This window comes from Hemiscyllium ocellatum, chromosome 26 (assembly GCF_020745735.1).
Source record: "Hemiscyllium ocellatum isolate sHemOce1 chromosome 26, sHemOce1.pat.X.cur, whole genome shotgun sequence".
In the NCBI taxonomy this organism is placed as follows: Eukaryota; Metazoa; Chordata; class Chondrichthyes; order Orectolobiformes; family Hemiscylliidae; genus Hemiscyllium; species Hemiscyllium ocellatum.
Genome location: NC_083426.1, coordinates 11,636,825 through 11,655,437, shown reverse-complemented (window position 1 = coordinate 11,655,437; position 18,613 = coordinate 11,636,825). Strand labels below are relative to the sequence as shown.

General features: G+C 42.0%; 1 protein-coding gene across 1 annotated transcript in view; it reads left to right on the top strand.

Annotated features, from left to right (window-relative positions):
- Positions 1-18,613, top strand: part of LOC132828334 (uncharacterized) — a 66,086-nt gene that overhangs the window by 42,035 nt on the left and 5,438 nt on the right. The window contains exons 5-8 of the mRNA XM_060845354.1: positions 5,750-5,918; positions 7,378-7,910; positions 11,645-11,700; positions 16,657-16,708. Of these exons, the coding sequence (XP_060701337.1) occupies positions 5,750-5,918; positions 7,378-7,910; positions 11,645-11,700; positions 16,657-16,684 (786 nt within the window). The 3' untranslated portion in view covers positions 16,685-16,708. The remainder of the gene's footprint in view (positions 1-5,749; positions 5,919-7,377; positions 7,911-11,644; positions 11,701-16,656; positions 16,709-18,613) is intronic.

The following is an 18,613-nucleotide window of genomic DNA, read 5'->3' as shown; positions in this document are numbered from 1 at the left end:
ACGGAGGTGCGGTCACTGATATTGGACGCGGTTGGGGGCAGGGGCAGGGGCAGGGGATGATGTTGAACGTGGTTGGGGGGGGCGGAGTTGGACGGGGTTCTGGAGGTGTGTGGGGCGTGGTGTTGGAGGCAGGAGCTCACATGCTGTGTGCAGCTGCAATCTCCTGAATGGGGGACAGACTTTAAAAACTCCGACCCCCAGAGGAAAGGCATTTAATCGATTAACCGAGTAATCGATTATCCGAACGAAATAGTGCCCGCCCATCTCATTTGGATAATCGAGCTTCCCCTGTAGCTATTTCTTCCTTAGTGTCTCATGGTAGGTACCATTATCCGATTTTTGATGTTGCTTTCCCTTCCTCCAAAGTACGGTTGTTGTTATTAGATGGTTAATCAGGCGCACAGCTACTTCCATAGACCTTCTACTAGCATCAACTAGGAGAAAGTGAGGACTGCAGATGCTGGAGATCAGAGCCGAGAGTGTGGTCCTGGAAAAGCACAGCATGTCAGGCAGCATCCGAGGAGTAGGAGAATCAACATTTCAGGCAAAAACTCTTCATCAGGAATTCCGAACTTTTGCCCGAAACATTGATTCTTCTGTTCCTCGAATGCTGCCTGACCTGTTGTGCTTTTCCAGCACCATCACACACACACACAGACACACACACACACATCTATTGAAGTTGTGGGGATAGATGGGATCGTGTTGCACAGACCTGAGAAATGATCCAAAAATCATTTTTGAATTGTAAAATGTTTCTGAAAAAGTAGGGGAGGGGAGTCCTATTGGGTTGGTGAATCAAGGATGTTGGTCTGGTCAATTGCAGAAGAGAAGGAGAAAGAGGAAGATAAAATAACTAAGGCTTCATGGAGAGCAGTCAGGAAGGATAATGCATCAATCTTTATTTTGAGAGAACTTCAACTATATTTGGAGTCTTGCTGGATCTGTGGCCGTTACTGCACTAAACTACTCTCAATCACTATTGCATTTGCTTCAGACCCTGCCTTTTTTTTTCTGTCATACCATTTAAGTCCTGCTTCTGACAGTCAATATATACAAAGCATTCCAGAGAAAGAATTTATTTCCTTACTGTGTGCCTGACTACGATGTTTCATTTGTTTGCCTGTTGTGTGTGCGCGTGCGCGTGTGTGTGTGTGTGTGCCCAAAACATCGATTTTCCTGCTCCTCGGATGTTACTTGACCTGCTGTGCTTTTCCAGCGTTACTCTAATCTTTTACCACTGAGTCTCGAGATTTAAGTGCCCAGTCAGTGAGAGGAATAGCTGTGTTGACAGGCCCCCATCCCTCTGTGTGACCCTTCTGACTCAACTGTGGCATTCATGCCAAATCATGTGATACTTTCTCCCAGAATTCCCAGTTGTCTTTTGCGTAGGGAATGTACCTCAGCATTCAAGTGAACTGGCCAAATCCAGTGAGTACCACAAGCCCTTCTCAATACCTGAGAGTTCCTGTGGGAGGCACAATCATGATTGCGTTGTTTGTATATGAAGAGGGAGTTGCATTAACAGCAATGCTGTAAGAGAGGGGAGCCCCTAAATTATGCAGCAGCAGGACTGCTATTTGCAGAGAGGCCACAGTTCTATCTGGAAGGAAATCTGTCACCACTACTTACAGAGACTATTGTGCTACAGTGACAGTATACATGTTGTCCACATTTCATGGATTCAGCATTCTCGTTACCTGAACACCCATACAGGGATACAGCTTACAAGCTCGGGTCAGTATCTACCAGATACACATAGTTATTGCTGCAGTGTATATAAACAAGCACAGTGTAGGAGGTCAGTTAGCTGGACAGCAAATTTGCAATACAGAGTTATGCTGATAGCATGGGTTCAACTCCTGTACTGTCTGAGTTACTGTGAAGGACTCACCACCCCTTCAATCTCTCCCCCCACCTGAGGTGCAGTGACCCAGTTCTCTCTCTCTAATGAGGGAGCAGCTTGATATTCTGGTAGAATATGCTGCCTTGACCTTTTCATGTAAAAACTAATACAAGGTTGATTGATGGGACTGTATTTGGACAAACATGACAGAGCCTGGAGTTTGCAGGAGTACTTTAAAGGAGAAACGAGATTATGGGAGAGAGGAATTTCACAGCTGAAGACCTAAGCAGCTGATGATAAAGTGATGAAAATCAAGGACATGAAAGAGGTCAGAATAGGAGAAAAATACAAGATCTCCAGGCATTCAGATTGAGGCCTTGAGGGAAGTTTATCATGAGGGAAGGATTTGAAAACAAGGGGGAGAATTTTGGAACAGAGAAATTGCCATCCTGGTGCAAACTGGTGAACCAGCACTTCGTGTGAGTTAGGATACAAGCAGCAGAGGTCTGGATGAGCTGAAATTTGCAGAACAGCATGAGAGGATACAACACAGTAAGTGCAGAGCCAACCTGGATGATTGCATATCAAAATTGAGCATATGAACTGAAAGGTAGGGGTGGAGACAATTGATGTTACATAACTGGGAGTAGACACTCTTGGTGATGAAGGTCACAGAGTCATAATCTTAACACAGGGTCAAAATGAGTAGAAATCTTTATTTGGCTGCCATGATTAGAGGTCATGAATCCCAGGCAGTTGGCCGATTGATTCAGTACCCAAATTTGCTCCAAACCGGATAGCCAGTCTTATCTCTGAATTTTCTTTCCTACTCATATCCATTTCAAATCTTCAGAGTCCCTTTAATTTGATTAATTTTGATTTTAACTTTTGTTTTAATCATTCACTCCTGGAATATGGGCCTCACTGACTGGACCAGTATTTACTGCTTATCCTTAGCTGTCCTGGGATTAAATGGAGTACTGTTCTTGGCCACTTCAGAGAGCAGTTAGGGATCAATCACATTGCTGTGTGGGCCTGGAGTCAAATGTAGGCCAGGTCTGGTAAGGACAGCAGTTTCCTTCCCTAAAGGGAAGTGAACCAGACTGGGTTGTTACAGCAGTCATCTTGTGGGCATCTTGAATTCCAGGTTTTTTATTGAACTGAAATACCACCATCTGCTGTGGTGCGATTCAAACCCAGATTCCCAAAACATTCTACTGGTCTCTGGATTATTAGAGTAATAATCAGTAGTTGCTTCCCTCTTAGAAGACCCCAGCAATCCCTGGCCTGGCACGCACCCAACAATCCAACTCAGTACCTGAAGGTGCTCAAGGAGGGAAGGTAGAAGCCATTTTCTGATTGTTATGCAGCTCAGACTCCGAGTAATGTAGCAACTAGTCAATGGTTAAAAGTACAGGTGGAATGCTGCCTTGCATCACCTTCCCATCTGTATTTGCTCCACTTCTATTCCAAGGCAGTTTCCGCATGAATTCTGAAACTATTTGCTGCTCTGTGCGTGTCAGAGGAATTGGAAACCTGACACATCTTGTACTCCCTGTTGTGAGCAAGACCTCTTGTTATTCTAACCGAAAATCATCACTCTCACCCAGCCAGCGTGGTTTCCTGAGCAGAGGAGATAAAGACTGAAAAAGGGTCTGCCAGGGAGGAACTGTGAAAGCAAAATCAGTCCGTCCTCTTGACAATGTTATTTCAACCAGTGCTGTGTTTTTTTATAAATGGACGAGATACATATCTTTGACATAGTTAATTTCTTTTAGTCAGAAATAAGCACTCTCCAGTCCCCTGTCTCCTACCCACCTTCACCAACATCCCCCCCCACCCCCACTCCCCCCACCTCCCGCATCATGCTCACTTCACAGTCATCAGTGACATTTCTGGTGATTTTAGGATTTGAACCTTTTCTGTTACTGATTCTGGTTCACAGACAATCCAATCCTGAAAGCATTTGCTGCCTTTTCTTCATATCCATCGATACAGTCACTAAACAAAGATCTAACCGTCTCTATTTTGAACATTACAATTAGCCTTAGAGCTATAGGGAAGAGAGTTTCCACTTGTTCCTTTTGTGAAAATGTGTTCTCCAATTTGATTCATGAATTTGAGCCCAGTTTAAGATTGTTGTGTTTTGATATAAAGGCCCCGTACCCACCTAACTATAGAAAATGATATCTCTTCTTTTTGAAACTTCATGGGACATGAGCATATCTGGCGAGGCCAGTACTTGTTTTCCATCCTCATTTGCCTGTGGGGCAGTTAAGTATCAATTGCATTGCTGCATTTTCCTCCCTAAAGGACATTAATGAGATTTTATAGTAAGTGATGATGGTAAGTTACATGGTTTCAGGAGACTTGCTTTTATTCAAGTTTCATTGAATTCAAATTTCAGCAGATACTGTATCTCAAAATATTGTCACTGAAAGAAACCAGTCTTCATTTACATTTTAATGAATTGTTAGTGAACTGCTGACATCTAGGTTATTCCTTTGTTGTTTCTGGGACTGTTTTAATTGTTATCCATGATTATACTTTGTTATTGCTTTGTTACATTAAGTAAAATAGCAAAGTGAAACTTACAGCTTACATATATTGATAAATGTAATGTAAGACATGTCAATGATCAGTAAGGTAAAGGGCTTGACTGATCAAAAATGTTCATACTGCAGAACTGGTCAAGTAAAGATTTTGATATACTGAGAAATCGAAGTCAGGAGTAAAGACTCACAGAGGAAGATACCTCTAATGTACAACAATCTACAAGATAAAATACTACTATAACACAAAGATATTTGGTTAGATATCTGAGTTGCTGCATACGCGTCTGGAATCTGCTCTTTAGGAAGGATATATTGACCTCGAAGGGAGTGTAATGTAGGTTTACCGTGTTTGCAACTTGGCTATCTGAAGTTAAATTATGAGGAGAGATTACATCAACTGCATTTCTATTTCCCACAGTCTTGAAGGTTAAAGAGCAATTTGATCTCTGTTTTGAGAAACAGATAAGGGAACGAAGCTAGAATATTAGCTATAGCTCAGTCAATCAAATTCTTGCCCCTGAACAGAATGGTCCTTTGGTTTAGGACCCACCCTAAGGCTTGAGCACATAAATACTAAGAGAGCATGAGACTATCAGAGGTGCTTCAAGTGAGGCTTTAAACTGAGACCCTGAGTGAATGTACCAGATGCTGTGGCACTACTTCAGAGAAACACAGAGGAATTATCCCTACTGTCCTGCCAATATTTATCCCTCAGTCAGCATCATTAAACAAGATAAGCAAATCATTATCACAATGTTAACTATACTTATAACTTTAAAACTTTTGGTGCAATACTGGCATTAGTCTGAGATGATGTCAGAACCAAAGTACCAGTTGCAGAACTAAGGGATAAAGTTTAAAAATTAGACCCACTTCTTTAAAGAGCAAAATTAGGAAATGCCTCTGTGCACAAAGATTGTTAATAAATTAGTACATTTTAAGCCTGTAATTGATAGATGTTTATTGACCAGGCATGGGCCAAATGGAGTTAGAACAAAGATCAGCTTTGCTCTCAATGAATCACAGAACAAATAGACTTTAGGAACTGATGGAGAGAGAATTTGGAAGTTAGAGGTGAGAGGTTAATCTATCGTTTGGCATCCTAGTTTTCCCTATAGTTTCTGTCAGTGAATGCGAGAGTTGCACAAAAGCTGAAATAATTGAGCAGCTTGAAGTGCTGGAATTATACCAAATGATCAATTCAGTTATCATTCTTTGGAAAGTGCCCAATATAGATTTGTTTAACTGGACTTTGTTTATGTTTACTATAAAATATACATTGGGATTTGGAGGATGCCTTGTTTAAAAATTGGAATTAAACACTTCCTTTACTTGTTTTGTTTTACAGAACTCCCATCAATGCTTGAAACCACATACGAAGGTTGTTACTGGGTGTAAAAGTGATCTGTTTGCTTACTTCCATGCTATCTTGAATCACTATATATACATATTTGACCAGTGCAACCCAGTAAAAAAAGCCACAGAGCAGTCAGAGGGCTATCTTTCCTTCCTGAAAGGTAACTGGGATTCTTTTGAATTTCATGGCTCTAGAGAATTCATTACACTTCCTTTGAAAAACTAACTATAATCCCTATTACCTAGACTTTCCACATATCCTTGTAGCTTTCTTCTTCGTTCTTAAACTTGTCTGCTGTGTGCCTTTATTTCCAAAGTTTAATAACTCCTAGATTTACTTCAAAAGCACTAACTTCTGTTTATCTCAATTCCATATCTGCCTGCTTCTTTACTTCCTTTGAAGTTTAATTGTGAACTTTGTACATTTTCTGTGTAGTCTCCCTTCCCAAACGTGGCACATTTGAACAGAATCTTCTGCCCAGCCAATCTCCCTTCTTATATAATGTTCTGTATTAACTTCCAATATTACATAATATGGCCAAATACAGGTTTATGGTGTTAGTTTGTAGATTGGCTAGGAGTGATGTAACAGACTTGAAGGGCTAAGTGGAAAGATAGTGGTGAAGTGATAATGTCACTGGATTATTCATCTAGAGCCTCCATCTCTGGAGATGTGGGTTCAAAACTCAACATTGTAGCTGGTGGCATTTAAATTTATTTTATTAAATCTGGAATATAGAGTTGATGTCAGTAATGGTGACCGTGATGGCTCCATTAATTGTTGTTTTAAAAATAAATTCCATAAATGCTCTAAAGGGAAGGAAACCTACTTTGCTTACCTGGCCTACACGTGACTCCAGACCCACAACAAAGTGATGGACTTTTAACTGCCCTCTAAAATGTCCCCACAAGCCACTCAGATCGATAGCAATTATGGATGGGTAACAAATGTTGGCCTTGCCAGCAACACCCACATCCAGTAAAATAACAAAGGGATAAAAGTCCCCATCTCTTCAATTGTACATGGTCCAGTCTCTACAATATTGTCTTTTATCGTGTTATCTACTGAACTCTGCTATTCTCTCCAGCTCCCAATCTTTATGGCCACCATCTCACCAACATTATTTCCTTTCTGTTAATGTTTGTTGAAATTGGGACAGTTAGTATCCTTTCTAGTGATTTTAACCATGGCCTATACATTTATTGTACTGTTCCTCTGTGGATGATGTCCTGCGAAGGGCTCATTACAGGGATGAGCCAATTAGACAGAAAAGAATCTTTAAAGCAGCTCAAGAAAGTGGACAAATATCTTAAAGAAAACAGCGCCATAGACCCGGGTTCAATTCCCACCTCAGGCGACTGACTGTGTAGAGTTTGCACATTCTCCCCGTGTCTGCGTGGGTCTCCTCTGGGTGCTCCGGTTTCCTCCCACAGTCCAAAGATATGCGGGTTAGATGAATTGGCCATGCTAAATTGCCCGTAGTGTTAGGCAAAGGGGTAAATGTAGGGGAATGGATCTGGGTGGGTTGCGCTTCGGCAGGTCAGTGTGGACTTTGGGCTGAAGGGCCTGTTTCCACACTGTAAGTAATCTAATCTAATCTAATCAATTTATTCTGACAGCCTCTGAGATCTCCATTGCTTCAAACTGTTGCCTGGTTGACCTGCACAATGGATCACATTCAAGCCATCTTTACAGAGACTCTCCCACAAAACCTTTGTATAATGTCAGCACACCAGAGCCTTTCTGCTCCTTGACGTCTCCTACACAGAGTGTAATGGGTTACAAGCTTATTCCCAGCACAGAAGCCACGTCTGCAGTGACCAACATACTCACAGAAGACAAAAGCACTGTTACTAAAAAGGATGTCTTGTTTGGCAGCACGACTGATGACCCACATCACAGCACTGGCAATTTAATGCAAACAGAGGTTAATAATGGTGGAAGTACTGTGTCTAATATGCTGTCTGCATCAATCTCTGCTGCATCTCCATCACAGACTCTCAGTAAACGTACTGGTGCTGCAGGAAAAGCTAGTCTACATGAAGACAAGCAGCACACAAACACCCACTTATTTCAATATCTATTCATAGGAACAGTTGTTGCACTGGTTCTGACACTCTCCGCACTCGTTCATTCGCACTTCAAGATAAGGGTAAGAAGTTGTTCTCGTCACTTCTTAATCTGACATGACTCCCATGTTCCATCTTAAGCTTCTATTGGGTTTCATTTAGTCACTGAGAAAAGAACTAATAACTCAGGGGAGCTGAATTTGCCTTTCAGAAGTGGAGCAAAAGCCAAAGCTGGGAGAGACACATTTGATGGTATTTAATAGAAGGTTGAAACCATGGGGAAATGGGGGGGAGGGGAATGTTCCACTGGCCAGTGAGGGGTGTGGTGGAATATAGACTTCCATGTCAATGAAAATCAACTGAAGCAAAGGAGAAATGAATGGAACGTATTGGAAGTTCAAATGATGTCCACACCGAGTGAAGATTTCCAGTCTACACTTTCTAGATGCCCTGAGGGTACTGTAAATGTGAATTCTGAATCACTCTCACCAGCTGTCTGCTAGTTCTTGCTACTTCTGTAGGGGTGTCTTTATTTATTATTGTCATGGGATGTGGAAGTCACTGGCAAGAACAGTGTTTGTTCCCTCATCCCTAATTGCCCTTGCTTTTCTAGGTCATTTCAGATGGTTAAGTGTCAATCACATTGCTGTGGGTCTGTGGGCTAGGCCAAGTAAGGATGGTAGATATCCTTCATAGAACACCATTAGTGAACCAGATGGATTTCTACAGCAGCGAATCATCATTTCGTGGTCACAAATTCGAAGACTAAGTTTCAAGTGCAGATTCTTGTTAATTGAATTGAGTTTCCATCAGCTGTCAATATGGGATTTGAACCATTTCCCCAGTCATCAGCCTGGGCCTACTGGATTCCTTGTCTATTGCCATAACCACAATAAGTGGTGGGGGATTGTGATATACCTGGTCAAAAAGTGCAAAAATGCTCCATAAATAACAGAAGTAGACTTGTTTGATATCATTTGTGTCCTCACAATGTTGGACAGCAAGGTCACCTTTTCACCCTAGTTACCCAGTGTCACTATGGAGAGTAAAGAGGGTCATATCAAATGAAAAAGACAACTCAGCTAATCCTTGAGCAGTTGTTTGCAGAGGCTTGCACGTTGTTAATGTAACTTAGTTCTCCACTCTCTATGTTATAGGACAGTGTCCTTGCTCACTGGCCTATATTGGGTCTCATTCTCCTAACATCTCAAATATAAAATGATTCTCATGACCTTGCCCCCCTATAACCCCTTTCAGTCCTAAAATCCCCACCTGAATTCCCATGCCCTGAGTCTACCTGCTTCTCTGGAAGTGCGGGCTATAGAAAATCTGATGTTGTCATCATAGACTACAGTCTGCTCTCTTTTTTTGTTGCTCCTCTTTGGGTGGAGTGTGACCCACTCGCACAGACTGAAAAAACAAGTTCATGACTCACAAAAACACCAGTCAGCCAGCAAGTCCTGCACTGTGCTAGAGTTTCCATTGCAAACACAAAGCACGTCATGTTTTGACAAGCAAGACAGCGAGATTGAGGCAGAGACTACATCTGCAGTCACACCTCAGGGTCCCTCAAGCCTGTCAATCTTGTTCCCTGAATTCCCTCGCAACAATTTCTCAGCTTCCAGACATTCTACAACCTTCTGTAATGATCCACTGGTCGGAGTAGGATAGCGTAGTACCTGCTTGAATGCTCACAAATGATGCTGTCACTGCTGGCTTGCATCGTCTTCCAGTTCAGATTAAAATTCTCCATAGCCTCTGTGGTCCTGCCTCTCCCTGTCTCGGTAACTACCTCAAGCTTCACAACCCTCTGCTCCTGTTATTCTGCTCACTTGCACGTTCCCAATTTCCAATGTCCTGTTGTTGGCAACTTGTCATCAAATGTCTTAAATGATAACTTCATCAACTAGGATGGGATAGCAGAGCAGACAGGATGGGCCCAATGGTGTAATTCTGCTCCTATATTTTATGGCTGTCTAGAAATTCCTTTCCAAGCATTCCCAGCTCTATCTCCTCCAGTACAGTGTATAAAGCAGTCTGATATAGTTTGGAATGTTACCCTGGCATAAACTTAAGATATCCTTGCCAACAAACCGACCTTCTGAATGCACAGTATCCAACTGCTTCAGTACAGTCAGGCATGTGCTGAACTGCTTTCTTCACAGCAACGTTATTTGAATTTACCCAAAATAAAGATAAAGAGGCTGAATGTGGATAAATGAAAAATGGAAGCTGAGTTGTATATGATTGTGTGTTTCAAAGCATTTTCTAGGTTGATAAGCTATAACAGGGCACTGCTTGACAAAGGGGAGGGGTAGAATGGTCATGTTACTCATACTGGTGTTTAGGCTAATCCTCTGGAGGAGTGAGGTCAAATTCCATTGCAGTTGGACAATTTTGATTCCATTCAAAGAAAGCTGATGGTATTGGCGATGAATGTAAAGCTAGTAGATTATTGTGAAAAACATATTTCATTCAAAGTGCCCTTTAGGAAAGAAACTTGCTGTTATTACTTGGCCTACAAAATGACTCCCAACCCTGAATAACTTGGCTGACTCTGACTGCCAAGCTAGCCACTTAGTTGCATTCAAAAACGTGGCTCACCGCCATTTTCTCAAGCAATATTAGAGTTGGGTAGACCCAGCCAGAGAACAAGTGAAGAAAGTGGTTTAATTCTGTTTCACTAACTTGTCAGTGATATTAGTGAGGGGAGATGGTACTGTAATGTCAAAGTCACTGGGCTAATCATGTAGAGGCTCAGAATTATGTTCGGGGAACATGGGGTCAGGTCCCACTACAGCAGCGGGTGGAATTTAAATTCAATGAAAACCAAAAGCTTATAAAATCCTGAGTGGCATACATAAGGGTCTTTTCCCTAGGGGTATATTTTTAAGGTGAGAGGTGAAAGACTTAAAAAGGACACAAAGGGCAACTTTTTTACACTGCAAGAGGTTCATGTGTGGAATGAACTGCCAGAAAAAGTGGTGGATGCAGGTATAGCTACAGCATTTAAAAGGCATTTGGATACGTTCATGACTTGGAAAGGTTTGAAGTGATATGGGCCAAGTGCAGACAGGTGGGAGTAGTTTGGGACATGGTCAGTATTGGGTGGGTGGATTTTAGGTTCTGTTTCTGTGCTGTATTACTCTATAGAAATCAGGAATTGAAAGCTAGCCTCAGTAGCGGTGACCATGATGAGTATCATCAATTGCCACTACTTTCCATTTGGGCATCTGCCATCCTTACCAGGTCTGGCCTACATGTAACTCCAGACCCACTGCAATGTGGATGACTCAGCCATTTCATTTATCAGAAGGGCAATTAAGGATGGGCAACAGATGCTGATCTTGCCAATGGCACCCACATTCCACAGAAGTATAAAGAAAAGCAGTTCATTATTGTCTGTGACATAACAGGAAACTGGCTTACTGATGAGCTCCCCTTTATACATTACCTTGTACTCCTCCACATTCATGAAAAGCATCAAAGATGTGCAGTTCAATTTGTTGCTTTCAGAATTTCTCTCAGGAATTTGTGTTTCTTGGATTCTGGGACAGTATTTTGGTCAGGGCTGTCATCATTAATGCCATGCTGACTACTACCCTTGTCAGGAATGGACATTAGCAACAGGATTGATGGGGTCACCATGGTCAGATAGTTAATGGAATACTGTACTTAAACTGGAACCATGCCATGCCATCTGTAGAATTCTGCTGGCTGAGAAAGGAGAATGAAGAGAAATGACAGGAAGGGTTAGGAGAAAATTATCTCGGTGCCACCTCTGGACTTAATGTGATCTGGTTTCTATTTGTTACAGAGGCTGAAGCAAAGATTGTGGAATAAAAACTTGGAGGATCGCGACACAGAATCCAGGTAAAATTTGACAAAATTTTAAATTCTGTAGTTTCCTTAAAATATATCACACGCTTCTCCTTCTTCCTGCTTATGAGAAAGCAAACTGGTCACTCTTTCCTTTCTGTTAGCAGAACACAGAGACCAGGAGTCAACTCCCTCTCCCCATTGGTGCCATCTTCTCATCAGTTGCTTTTCAGTCCCCTTTCTCCACGTTTCTACCTCGTTAGCAGTGACCGCACCTCATGAGCCAGCTACCTTTGATACGCTTATCTCTATCTGAACCCTCCTGCTTGCGTGTCAGTGGAACAGGAGGATTTTACACAATAGCTAACTTTGTTTGCAGTCACACTTTTGACTCCCCCTAGGTAGGCCATCGCAAGGGCTGGTGGTGCAGTGGGTAGTGTTCCTACCTCTCAGGCAGAAGGTCCAGGTTCAAGTCTCATCCCGTAACTTGACAGCCAAGGATGTGGGCGTGTTCATAACATGGCCAAAGAGGTCAATGGTCAGCTTGCAAAAGCTTCTAACATATAGATAAGAGAGATTTCTGGTCACCCATGTGATGTAACAAACATTGGAATGTCACATCACCATTCATTGCTCCACAATATTGTGTGTGTGTGTGTGTGTGTGTGAGAGAGAGAGAGACATCGACATCGACATCGACATCTGAGGCACATCTATCCACATGCTAGTGTCAAGTGAAAGGAATTTGTGCGACAGAATATCACATAGTTTCTTTGGTTAGTGAGAAAACCAAGCTGAAAGGTCAAGGGCTGTGGCACAAGATATGTAGATATTGAAAACAATTAGCAGAATAGGCAATGTCAGATTAATTAGATTCTGACAGCTAGTAGATTGTGAAAGGATGTAAAGTCTGAAAGGTGTCCAGATGAGAATGGTTAGGACTAGGAGTTAAACATTTAGCTTGTAACACGTGGATAAGAGATCTAGTATCTATTTATATCTCTGTACTTCAACAACTCTGCCACTCTTCAGTAATCATGCAGTTTTAAAATATTTCATTATTTCATAATGCTACGTGTATAGTGTTCAGCCTGTACATTGAGTACTGCATGACATGTAACATCATAACAACAGGCAAAGTGGCTGTACAGGTTGAATGTGAATTCTTGATGCAGTTTATCTTTAGCATAAAAACAGTGGCTCAGTGGTTAGCACTACTACCTCACATCACTAGGGACCAGGGCTTGATTCGAACCCTGAGCGACTGGCTGTATGGAGTTTGCATGTTCTTCCAGTGTCTGAGTTGTTTCCTCCCAAAGTCCAAAGATGTGCAAGTTAGATGGGTTGACCAAGATAAATTGCCCATTGTGTTCAGAGATGTGTACATTAGCCATGGGAATACAAGGTTATAGGGTGGGGGATTGATCTGAGTGGTAGGGTTGGTGTGGAATTGTTGGGCTGAATGGCCTGTTTTCATACTGTGGAGATTCTATTCCAAATTAAACTTTGTGACATGAAATTCTCATTAAGTGTTGTAAAAAATATAATAGTCCCTTTGTCCAATCTGAAACCTACATTTTTGTTTAATAACTGACCAAAAATGAATGAAAAGTTACAACAAACAAGGTCCTGTTTGAAGTTCAGGCTTGAATTCCCTAATATGATGAGCAACATGGAGGGGAATTTACAAGTAGTGGTATTCCCTTGCATTCCAAGCCCATGTCCTTCTAGTTGTTAGGGATTTAAAGTTTGAGAGGCACTGTTAAAGGTGGCTTAGCAAATTCTTGCAGTGCATCTTGTGGATAGGACACATTGCAGACATGACTGCACTGATGGTAGCTGGAGTGAATGTTGAAGGTGCTAGACAGTGAGCCAATCAAGCATCTGTTTTGTCCTAGATGCTGCCAAGCTGCTTGAATGTTTACGGAGCTGCACAAATCTATACAAGCCGGGAGCATTCCTTCACCCTCTTGGCTTGTGCCTTGTAGAAGGTGAACAGGTTTTGAAGAGTGAGGAGGTGAAATTAGTCACTGCAGAACACCAAGCTTCTGATTTTTCTTGTAGTCATGTGTGGATGGTCCAGTTCAGTTTCTTGTCAATAGTAGTGCCTCTACCCCAGAATTGATGATGCAGATGAGGTCACCGGTGACGTGGACCATCCCCAATCATGACTTATACTGTTGATATTACTCTGAATCGACCTTACCATTTAGCCAAATAAGCTAATCAACTTTGGCAGAAATATTTCCCTACAGTAGAACTGATGATTTCATATAGTTGCACAACCTTTATCTGCTGTCAAAACAGTAACACAGAAAACCCGTGTAAACAGCAGTTCATAGTTCATAACCACAAGCCTGTTTATTTTTAAGTTGGTAATTCCTCACCATCACACCGCAAACATTAAACTGATCATTGCACATGTGACTTCGCTCAAAATACATGAGCATGGATAGAGGATTAGCTAACTAATAGAAAACTAATAGTTGAGATAGATTAGATTAGACTTACAGTGTGGAAACAGGCCCTTCGGCCCAACAAGTCCACACCGACCCGCCGAAGCGCAACCCACCCATACCTTTACATTTATCCCTTACCTAACACTACGGGCAATTTAGCTTGGCCAATTCACCTGACCCGCACATCTTTGGACTGTGGGAGGAAACCGGAGCACCCGGAGGAAACCCACGCAGACACGGGGAGAACGTGCAAACTCCACACAGTCAGTCGCCTGAGTCGGGAATTGAACCCGGGTCTACAGGCGCTGTGAGGCAGCAGTGCTAACCACTGTGCCACCGTGCCGCCCACAAGATAAGGGAGACATTTTCAGGATGATAACCTGTTATTAGTGAAGTACCACAGGGATCAGTGCTAGGGCCACAATTACTTACTAGATAAATGACTTGGTTGAGGAAAGTGAATGTACTATAGCCAAGTTTGCTGAAAACACAAAAATAATTGGAAGGTAACTGGTGAGGATAACACATAGACTCTGCAGTGGGATACAGGCAGGTTAAGCGAGTAGGCAAAGCAGCAGATGGAATATCATCTGTGGAAATGTGAGGTTATGTACTTTGGCAGGAAGAATAGAGGATCTGGATATTATTTAAATCAAGATTCCCGTCCATGAATCACACAAAACTAGCATCCAATTTAAGGGGTAATAGGGAAAGAAAATGGAATGTTTACCTTTATTTCAAACAGAATGAAGTATAAATGTAGAAAAAAAAATTTGGGGCACTTCTGAGAATAGTTGTAGGCTCCTTATCTAATGCAGGATATATAGGCATAAGAGGGACTCCAGAGCAGGTTCACAAAGCTGATATGGAAATAGTCAGACTACCTTATGAAGAGATGTTGATTAGATTAGACCTGGACTCATTGGAAAATAGAAAAATGAGACAATTTTATTGAAACATTCTGTGGGCAGATGTGGAAAGGAAGAGTCCTGTTGGAGCGTCTAGGACTGGAGGGTATAATCTCAGGAGAACGAGTACACATTATTTTCTCTCAGAATGTTGTAAATCTATGGAATTCTTTACCGCGGAAGTCTGACGAGGCTGGGATCATTCAAAACATACAAGATTCAGCTAAACAGATTTTGAATCATTAAGGGTTTTGGAGTAAAAGTAGGAAAGTGCACTTAAGGACTATCAGATTGGCCATGATCTCATTGAATGTTGGAGCAGACTCGATGGACTAATGGCCCACCTCTGCTCCTATATCTGATGGTCTTATGGTTAAGCAGGTTTTGTAAATGACTAACATTCACTGGGAGAGGGCTAGCAACCATAGTAGACTAATTGGTAAAGTTAGATTACACGTGATTCAGAGTGAACTTGCCAGTTGGATACAAAATTAGCTTTCTGGTAGGAGACAGAGGGTATTGGTGGAGGGTGTTTTTTTTAGGCTGGAGAGCTGTGACCAACAGTGTTCCACAGGGATCAGTATTGGGTCCACTTTTGGTTGATATTTATATAAACGATTTGGATGAGAATATAGGAGGCATGGTTAGTAAGTTTGCAGATGACAACAACATTGATGGTATAGTGGAGAGTGAAGAAGGTTATCTAAGAGTACAAAGAGATCTTGGTCAATTGGATCAATGGGCTGTGGAGTGGAAGTTGGAGTTTAATTTGGATAAATGTGAGATATTGCATTTTTGAAGTACAAGCAAGGACAGAACTTATGTAATTAATGGTCGGGGCCGGGATGGTGTTGCAGAACAGAGAGTCCTAAGGTTCAGGTACATAATTCTATGAAATGTGCCTCATAGGTAGACAGGGTGGTTAAGAAGGCATTTAGCATGCTTGCCTTCATTGCTCCTTACCTTTTGAGTATAAGAATTGGAATGTCATATTGAGGTTTTACAGGACGTTGGTGAGTCCTCTTTGGAGTACTGTATGCAGTGCTGGTTGCCCTAATAATAAAGGATATTATTAAAGTGGAAAGGATTCAGAAAACATTTAGTAGGATGTTGCTGGGCACTGATGGTTTGCAATATAAAACTGGATCAGAAAAACTTGGACTTTTTTCGCTGGAGTGTAGGAGATTGAGAGACAACTGTATAGAAGTTCATAAAATCAAGAGGAGCGTCGACAATGTGAATAACAAAGATCTTTACCCAAAGGGTAGGGGAGTTCAAAACTGGGAGATATATTTTTAAGGTGAGAGGAGAAAGATTTAAAAAGGAAGAGGGGCAACATTTTTACATGGAGAGTTGTTCATGTGTGGAATGAACTGCCGGAGGAAGTGATGGTTGCAGGAAATGTTACAAAGTTTGAAAGACATTAGGGTAAGTACATGACTAGGAAAAGTTTTGAGGGATATGGACCAAGTGCAGGCAAGTGTCACTAGTTTAGTTTACAAACATAGTTGGATGGAAGGGTCTCTTTGCATGCTGTTTTAATCTATATGTTATCAAATGGCAAATTGGTTAAGATTTGGCACGCAACAGGTCTAAGTATTGCTGAGACTGTCCACCAATATCCTGTAATTTTCTCATTGCAGCAAAAGTTTCCTGACAACGGAAATCTAAGGGCAATAAAGGAGCGGGAGAACGGTAAGTCTAAACTGTATTTCCCAATGCATGTAATTGTCCAGTGGGTGGAGATGTATATACAAGTCACCATTCTGCTGTTGGCAGGTTTAGTGTCACACGCTTTAATTGGCTCAGGTTTTATCCCACACCCTCACCAGTGCTGCAACTGTCCTACTGTGGCAGTGACATCAGACTGCTAAAAGACATATTCTGACTGTCATTTGGTTGAGCTGTTAACCCAAGGCTCAGTCTTCCCTCTCAGGTTAATATAAAGGGTGTTGTCACAAAGAAGAAAATGTGGCTTCTGCCCACTGTCCCTGCCGGTATTTTTCCCACCACCCATGTTGCAAGAGATGATCAAATCATAAATGCATCGCAGCTTCAGGGTGTTTGCAAAATGCAAGTTGGCTCCTGTGCTTCAGCAGCAACCTTGGCTCAACGATTTATTCTATTTCCAAGCATTCTATTAGTTTGTAAACAAATTTACCTTATGGTGTGGCATAGAGCTGTGCAGAATCATGAGGCAGCCTTGTCATGCGTGGGCTATTCATCTGAAAAAAGTAACAGTTTGTCCCAATTTCTCATTGTTTCCCCAGAACTCTGCATTATTTTTTCTTTCAAATTATATCCAATTCCATTAGAAAATTAACATTGAATCTGCTTCCACTATCCTCCAGCATACATTAAGATCTAATTGAGATGATCGAGTAAAAATGTCAACACATCTGATTTCAACCCAATGGTATATTCCTGTCAGAATGAAAGGGAAGGCTGATAGGTATAGGGAGTGCTGGATGACTAAAGAAATTGAGGGTTTGGTTAAGAAGAAGAAGAAAGCATATGTAAGGTGTAGACAGGATCGATCAACTGAATCCTTAGAAGAGTAAAAAGAAAGTAGGCGTATACTTAAGAGGGAAATCAGGAGGGCAAAACGGGGACATGAGATAGCTTTGGCAAATAGAATTAAGGAGAATCCAAAGGGTTTTTACAAATATATTCAGGACAAAAGGGTAACTAGGGAGAGAATAGGGCCCCACATAGATCAGCAAGGTGGCCTTTGTGTGCCACAGAAAACGGGGGAGATACTAAATGAATATTTTGCATCAGTATTTACTGTGGAAAAGGACATGAAGACATAGACTGTAGGGAAATAGGTGGTGACATCTTGCAAAATGTCCAGATTACAGAGGAGGAAGTGCTGGATGTCTTGAAACGGTTAAAGGGGGATAAATCCCCAGGACCTGATCAGGTGTACCCGAGAACTCTGCGGGAAGCTAGAGAAGTGATTGCTGGGCCTGTTGCTGAGATATTTGTATCATCGATAGTCACAGGTGAGGTGCCGGGAGACTGGAGGTTGGCAAACGTGGTGCCACTGTTTAAGAAGGGTGGTAAAGATAAGCCAGGGAACTATAGGCCGGTGAGCCCTCCCTCGGTGGTGGGCAAGTTGTTGGAGGGAATCCTGACGGACAGGATGTACATGTATTGGAAAGGCAAGGACTGATTAGGGATAGTCAACATGGTTTTGTGTGTGGGAAATCGTGTCTCACAAACTTGATTGGTTTTTTTTAAGAAGTAACAAAGAAGATTGATGAAGGTAGACCAGTAGATGTGATCTATATGGACTTCAGTAACGTGTTCGACAAGGTTCCCCATGGGAGACTGATTAGCAAGGTTAGATCTCATGGAATACAGGGAGAACTAGCCATTTGGATACAGAACTGGCTCAAAGGTAGAAGACAGAGGATGGTGGTGGAAGGTTGTTTTTCAGACTGGAGGCCTGTGACCAGTGGAGTACCACAAGGATCGATGCTGGGCCCTCTACTTTTTGTCATTCACATAAATGATTTGGATGCGAGCATAAGAGGTGCAGTTAGTAAGTTTATAGATGACACCAAAATTGGAGGTGCAGTGTACAGCGAAGAGGGT